The sequence below is a fragment of the Arvicanthis niloticus genome, chromosome 15 (genome assembly GCF_011762505.2).
Source record: "Arvicanthis niloticus isolate mArvNil1 chromosome 15, mArvNil1.pat.X, whole genome shotgun sequence".
Classification (NCBI taxonomy): Eukaryota; Metazoa; Chordata; class Mammalia; order Rodentia; family Muridae; genus Arvicanthis; species Arvicanthis niloticus.
In genome coordinates this window covers 51,973,492-51,981,546 of record NC_047672.1, presented here as the reverse complement: position 1 = coordinate 51,981,546, position 8,055 = coordinate 51,973,492, and the positions used below count along the sequence as shown (strand labels likewise).

Here is an 8,055-nt window from a genome sequence, read left to right as displayed (position 1 = left end):
TGGAATAAGTGCTGGAGCACCAAGAAATACATCCTGTAATCTGTATGCACGAGGAGGAATTTGCTCCCCCACTCCTCCCCCAGGTCAAGCCAGCTGCTGCAGAAACTGACATCCTCCAGCAAATCCTGAATGAATGAATGAAAACAACGTGATCGCCCTAATAATGACCACAACTGAACACACATCTTTGGCTGTATTTTATAGAAAAGTCCACCATTTTCTAACAGATTAATGCCATATGCAACTCCCTTGCACATTTTCTGGGGCTGTGTTAAATGAGAGGTAACGGAAAGAAAAGAAGGCAACAGCAGTCAGATTTTTTGAATGATTTAGCTTTAACAGTTCATTAATGGGAGTTTGGGGATTTTCTTTTAGGAACAATGTAAAAAAAATAAAGAATTGTAGATTTGTGCAGAGGATTTTGTGGGCAGAGTTTGAGAAGTTTTGGCAATTGCTGCAACAATATAATGGCCACCTAGTACCTCCTTTCTTTTTGTTGATAAACAGTAACATCTTAGCACAGATAATAGTACAACTTGTTTCTCTGCATCCTTCAAAAGCCCTAATTGCTTAGGAATTACATGCCCCATCATGAAGTAGTTCTAATGAAATTTGTGATCAGGCTTAAATTCTACTCTTTGTTGTAGAAAGGCACACCAGAGTTTAATGCAATTTTAATGCAATCATGAAGAAAACACTTGGTTTTGAGTCTGTCGGTGCAGCAGACAGATTTGCAGGGTCACAGCTTGTGCTGGTAATTGAGCATTCTGTGCTGTAGTTCTGCCGTTTGTAACATCAGGTGTTTTGTCAGTTTCTTGCACTGAAGTGATTTTTGAAAGCATGTTCTTGTGCTTCTAGTTTCTTGATTGTATTACCGCTATGTTACTTGTCCACATTCTGCCTTGTTCTCCTCTGCCCATATTGAAAGTACAACATACAAGTAATACGTTCCTTCTCTTTAGCCACTTCAAATCTATCCTGTGACTTAACAATTTCAATTAGTTTCTTTTGACTTCACTAAGGTTTGACATCAGTGGGTTTTAGTTTCCACTGACCAAAGAGCCTGCTGCTGCTGCTGCTGCTGCTGCTGCAGACACTGACATCACTCTCCTGCATGAATGAAAAACAACAACGAGCACCATTTCTTCCTCTGCTCTCCTTCTTCCTTTTTTTGCACCTTTCAAGGTTGGGGGATGGACATTATTGTATGCTTTGAGAGACTACACATAAAGATTTTTAGGTAGACATTGACTCAAGGGATATGTATTTCATGGAGATATATATTGTTTACAAAAAGCTTTAAGTAAGAGCTATGGGTATTTGGTTTGTGGGTGACAAGGAAGCATTTAGAATTTTATTCATATTTTGTCTAATTATGGAAGAAAATATAGAAACTAGGTTTTCTGATTCTTTCATCACGAAGAATTGTAAGCAGAATTTTGAATGCAGTCACAAACACTCCCAGCATACATATTTATGGGGTTAAGCTAAAGTAATAGAGAATTGATACTTATGTCAGAAAATGGGGAGAAAACTGAATTCTGTAAATAGGAACAATCAGTTTTCTAAAATTTATCATATTTTAAAAATCCAACAGAAAGATAGTAATTCTCTTTAGTTTTGTCCATAGCTTTAGATAATTGACTACCGTAATGGAACATGCATAAACCTGCTAATAACATCATGCTTTATTTAAAAGACATGGAAATTTACAAATTGAAAGTTGTGTTTTGTTGGTGTTCCTGAATCATTCTCTTTTTGTATTTTTTCGTTCTTGTGTATTTCAAACCTTCAAGGTTATTATTTATATTCATCTCTGAACTTCTGCTATTAACAAAATGTCATCCTTCCCCTTGTTTGATTCTGAAGGGTTTTGAAGTGGTGAATGACAAGCTACTGAATGCATCTTATGGCTCCCTGTGATGTGTTTGTAATAGATGTAAAATCATAAAGTATTATGCAAATAGTTATTTTTGTGATGGTAATATATAAACTCTACCTTTGAGATAAGTAGAATTCAAATGAGACTAAAGCAGAGTGTTAGAGTTAAAATTAATGATCTTTGAGATAAAGTCATTAATAATGATCTAAAGAAAAATAAAGTAGTTGCTTTCTGAAATCCAAGAATAAACCCATGAATTTAAACACTAAACAAATAAGATAGTAGATAACAAATAGATATCCATATGTCTGTAAATATCCAAATTAAAGAATAGGTTATAACAGAGACATTTTTGCCAAATCTAGTAACAAAATTTCTGAAGATTGGGTAAGTTATTAGTTTCTTCTCTGAAAATTAGTGTGTTAATTTTTGATTCAACCTACCAGATTTTTTTAGGCCTCCTACTCCTAAGAAATTGGCCATTCTAGAGTGAAATTTGATCATATTTTGTTTTCCTCAGGAATCTTGAAAGGCTTTTGTCATATGTAAAGAAATTAGGCGTGTTGTAAAAGGTAATTCAGAGCCAGCCAACATAGACTGTGTAAGTGCAGGCACTGTATTAATGTGCATACATGTGCTTAACTTGTTCATTTGCTTTAAGTTTTAAGCTCTTCATTAATTTCCTCTTTTTGAGTCATTTTATTGTTGTCCTTAGTTGTGAAATATAAACATTTTGCTATTTTTTCTCTGTTTTGAGATATTCTTCAATTTCCCTTTTGAAAGTTTATTATCTGGCCCACATTTCTAGAGATTGAGGTTCTCTGTACTACTCTTCCCCATTTGAAATTTATTTTTCTTAGAGTCATTATGGGAACTTATATCTAAACTTTCCTGCATAGAGTGAAAATGCATTAAGCTTTAGGCTTCCACAATAATCTTTGGGTTCTGATTTTAGGGAAAGTTCTTAGTCTCTTAGAGTTGAACTAAATAGTGTCAATTTACAGCTCTGATTTTTTTTTCCCCCTTCTGTCAGTTACCTTATGGTGCATAAGGTTTCAAAATCAGTGAATGAGTAGCAGAGTTACTTAATCAGTAATTTATGTTCTAAATTTATCAATGTATGTTCAAAGATTATTGCCATGAACATATAGAACATTAAATACTTAAGGTGTATAAAGTAGATTAATGAATTTTTAACTGTATATAAAGTATTATGTGTGCTTATTGAATTGAAAATTTGGTTGGAATACATTTCACAAAAGGATAACTTACATTTCACAAAAGGATAACTCATTTACTCTGGTTTACATTTTGAAAAGGATAATTATGATGTATACATTTGATAAATATTGAAAGATAATGGCATTCTTTTAATTCTTTTACTTGTGATAATGTGGGTTATATTTGAACTAAGGAAATAAAACTCAGCTCCATGCAACAAATTAATTGTAAATAAAAGACAACATTCAAATTAAGTCTGAAATTCAAAAAGAAATTTAAAAGCCAGTCTTACCAAACTTTAATTTGCTGCTAATACTGTGTCAAGGTGCATATTACCGATGGCTCTGGGTCTTAACTTTAGTTCAGTCTTTTTCCCAGTGCTTAGAATTCCCACACCACCAAAGTTGGCTTCTTTGTAGCACCTGTCCTGGATCTCTTCCTGGCACTCACTGGCACTCACTGTTGTCATTTGTGTTCAGTATATATTGTTTGTTCTCCTATAAAATGTCTAAGAAATCAAGTCTTTGACAGTCTTTTTTTTTTTTTTAACATCCTACATATTATTTATTTAAAAAGAAGTTGACCATACCATATGTGACCATATCACATGGTCTCTTAACTGGTCTGATAAAGTTAAGCTGAAGAGACAGACTACTACTCATTTACTGGTAAAGTCTGGGGAACTGATGGAATGGCTGGAGCGCCAAAGTCCCTTACCCTTTGTCTAGACCTCTAGAAATGACCAAAACATAGTTTTTCTGATAATTTAGGAAAATTTGTGCTTATTCTGTAGAGTAAAATTTTGTAGATTAGTAATGTCTGAAGAATCTAAGAATATTACTTATGAACAAATTGTCAAAAAATACCTATCCAGAATTGTCATTTTTATAGAAATAGGTATGACTGATACTTTCATCACTGTGGTTTATTTCATCTTGATGTTGTTGAGGCAAGTAACAAGAGGAGGCAAGTTCATGAATACTTGGTGACTTCCTTTGTATTGTTCTGTCTAGTTGCCATAGATAGAAAGGAAGAAAACATTTGAGGGTGACTATTTGCCAAGCTATGTATACTTTGAAATTCAGCAAGAAAATAGATGCAGAATTCTGTTCTTTTAGTTCTAGATTCTGTGATGATTCCACACTTGATGAATTGCTGAGATATTTAGGTAAAGAATGACAAATGGGTTTTCTCTTGTGTTTTCACGGCACTATTCTGTTGTTCTGGGACATGGTCTGATACTTTGAGGGTGTCTAAAAATGTTAGGACAGTTACCTGAATGTAATTAAAATGGAATATGAAAGAATGGCCATTTTCTCTTCTTGCTTCTTACAGGGGAGAGGGGCACTCATACATGCACATGGAGGACATAGAGATAGACATTGCACCTTGTTCCTGGGCTGGGGGAGCTCAGGGTTATGAACATCATTGTGTCTGGTCTTATTTACATCTAACTAGCTGTTTCTTAAATCACATCACACTTAAGAATTAGTTATATATGGTGGTAAACTGACTTGACTTAATGCCTAAAGAATTACTAAGCAGGTACTAGACTCAAGTAATTGTCTCAGTAGTTGGCAGTAGCTTTAGTCAGCTTTTGTGAAAGCCAACAGCCAAGCTTGCAGTGTGAGTTTGAACTCTACATATATAATTTAATGGATTGCCACCATGTTGTACATTAATTATTGCCAAAATTAAGAATGAGTTAGTGAAACCCATAGTAGGAGCTAGTGAAACCCATAGTAGTGTGGCAAGGTTAGTGTTTAAGATTTTCTGCCAAGTTATTACAATGAAGTAATTCAACAGTCATCTAGCAGTATGTCTAAATATTAAACTAAGAAGCATTGCTACTTGCTGACTAGTATTTCTGAAGGTCAAACGTACCCATAAACTGCTAATAGTAATAAATATTCTTATTTATCCAGTATGGTTATGGGAAAACTTTTTGAAGAGTTCATTAGCTGATTTTTATCTTTTCCATTATTAAGTTAATATACTTCTTAAGATAATATTTAATGGCAGGGTTACCTGGTATAGTTTAGGATAGAATAAGCTAGCTATCTTTCTGCCTCAAGCTCCTGAGTTCTTGGATTACAGGCATGCTGTATAATACCCAGTGTCTGATCTTCCTTAAAAATCTTTAGTATCCATCTATAGTTGCACATTTAAAAAGCATTCTTTCAAATGTCAGAACAGTGGAGTGGTCCAGGGAGTTATTTTAAAGTTATTACTCTGTTATATATTTTCTCTTCATTTTTGAAACTAAGAATAGTTTCATTCCATGGCTTCTGTAATATGTCTGGATCTACTGCATTCATTGCATATACATAATGTTCTCCTGTAGGAGAACGTAGGGTGATGTCACTGGCCTTTGTGCATTCAGAACACACACACACACACACATACTTTCTTGTAGAAATCTGAATTGTTGTTGAATGTGGTTTCTTGTGTAGTTTTGTAGAAGCCCCAGCAATACTTAGTGATGCCTTTTGAGACCACTGAAATGAGTTTGACTTGACTTTCACTAAAATACCTGCTATTACTGATGAGAATGGAAAGTAGTAACCATTCCTATAGTAGCTTTTATGTGCTGTTTTTGTGGAGTGCTCAATGACTTACTTGTTTTTCTTATACTCAGAATTTACCTATTTTTATTTGTATTCACTTGTAGTTTTTATTTTAAAGTTATAGCATTATAGCCCTTACGGTTACTCTTATGTTCGTCTTTAGGATGGTTGCTGTTTTTTGTTTTTTTTTTTTTCTCACTTTGTATAAACCATGCACTCAAAAATTAACATATTTATATAAGTAACTACTGTTTAAGGATTAAAATTTACACCTAGCCTATGGAAGAACAAATAGATGCTTGATAAATCATACGTTTGTGTCAGTCTTTTCTAATGTTGCAAATAGAATATTGAAGAAAAGTGTATGGCCCCTGAATATAACCATGTGGTAAGTCATATGAAACTTTAAGTAGAAATTTGGGAAATAGGATGGTATAGAAAATGATGCAGTAAACTACTGTTGTTTTATTATATTCATTAAAAATACTGTATTTTTTGAAGTTTTCTTGATCCACAGATAAAAGACTCACACACAGTTGTTCATTTTCAACTTGCCTTCTTGGAACAATTGCTTATCTCCTGCCTGAAAACCGTGCCCTTATCATTACTCCTCCTACCTGTCCTAACTTTAGTTGTTCAGTTCATTCTAGTCCCTGCTAAACATCTCTGACCACCCACCTATAGGAGCAGCCACAGCCCACTGCCCCACTGCTCCTCCTGAGACCTCCCATGGCCTCCTGGTTTTCTCTCTCAAAGCATGGCAAACTCTGTCTCTCCTTTCTTGGTTTTCCTACTTGCCTTCAGGGACTTGGAAGGCCACCTGTACCTTCCACCCAGCAATTGGCCCAGGGCTTTCTTTACTGACAAGAACCAATTGGGGAACAGGACTTTAGCATCATAATCCCCTCTCCAACCCATAATTAATGTAGCTGTTTGCAAGTCCTTGACAGTGTAGCTGTAGTTTGGTTCATTTCTCATAAAAGTGTCTCACTGTTTCTGTGACTTTGTATGCAAGGTTATTTTGGTGGATATGTCTGCTTTACCTAATACACCTGTTTCTTTTTAGCATTACAGCATGTAATCTGATATCTGGTATTCAAAAGGCCCTGCAGTAAATATTTATTAAATCCATATATAGGATTTACAGAGATTTCTGTTTGAGCTATATAAATACATGTGCACACACTGAGAGACAAGTATGCATACTGTGGAATGAAATCACTGAAGGATGATCATAGGCATGAAATCTTAAAAATATGTGATTAAATTTGATAGGTTATATTTATGCTGCTCCTTTTATAGAATATTAATTAATTTTGGTCACTTATGTGTTTTTGTCTTTGTTTTGGGCTTAACATTCAAATATGGTTAAGTTTTGGAAAACATTGATTTATATCTTTGTATAGTGTAGAAGGAACTAGTCTCTTGCTATAGAAATAGTTTGGACAAAAATGAATTTTACACAAGTATTCATATTTTGAAAGACATAACATAGTCTTTTATAGAGTGCTTTTTTGTATAACATACAGAGTTTAGCCACAACATGATTTTAGTCATAAAGTATGAAATGAACTAAATGACTTTAAAATTATTCCTTACAAAGTTATTCAAAAAACTAACACAAACCAATATGTAAGTGAACCTTGACCTTGAGACAATTTCCTAAGAAACCAAAAGTCTGAAATGTAAACAAACATTTTTCTCATAATGTTTTAACCTGTGTATAAATTATCCTTTTTTTGTTTTGTTTTTGTTTCCTTCCCTTCAACCCCTTTCATATCTTTTCACCTCTACACCTTCTCAAATTCATGGTTTATTTTCCCTTTTATTAGTGTTACACTCATATCACTTGTTTATATATAAAACTACATAAATACAACCTGCCAAGTACATTTAGTATTGCTTGTATGTGTATTACTGCTTGTTACTGGATAGCCAGTTGGGGTGCTCATCCCTGGGGAAGACCAATTCTTCCTCTTTGAGCAGCCATTTGGAATTCTGTCAAGTGGATTTTGACCTAATGAGATTCCATGGAATAAGGGTCTAAATTTATTATATTTCCAGTAATTTAACACCATCATGCCCAAAATTCAGTGCTTCTTTAAGTTAGAAATGTAATTGTACTGTCTCTGAAACCTAGGTAAGGAGAACGTGAGTTATATATTAATTTGTGTTTTACTATGATGAAAAACTTAAACTGCCAGGCAGCTTTTCAGGTGCTTATTTGCTTTACTGATTCTTTAACTTAATGTACAAGTAAATTGATTTAATTTACCAAAATGTTATTTGCACAAACTGTTTAGGAAGTCAGTTATACAAGGTTAAGGCTCATCTGAGGTTGTTAAAACATATTAACGAATAGTATAATTTCACTTTGCTGAATAA

At 34.0% G+C, this 8,055-nt stretch overlaps 1 protein-coding gene across 4 annotated transcripts in view; it reads left to right on the top strand.

The window, feature by feature from the left end:
* Glcci1 (glucocorticoid induced 1) overlaps nt 1-8,055 on the top strand; it is a 66,000-nt gene that overhangs the window by 1,786 nt on the left and 56,159 nt on the right. The window contains exon 1 of one of the 4 annotated variants that reach the window (XM_076913700.1): nt 261-282. The exons of the other annotated variants lie outside the window; for them this stretch is intronic. Coding sequence (XP_076769815.1) covers nt 276-282 — 7 coding nt within the window. The 5' untranslated portion in view covers nt 261-275. Of the gene's footprint in view, nt 1-260; nt 283-8,055 lie in introns of those variants that run through there. 4 annotated transcript variants of the gene reach the window in all.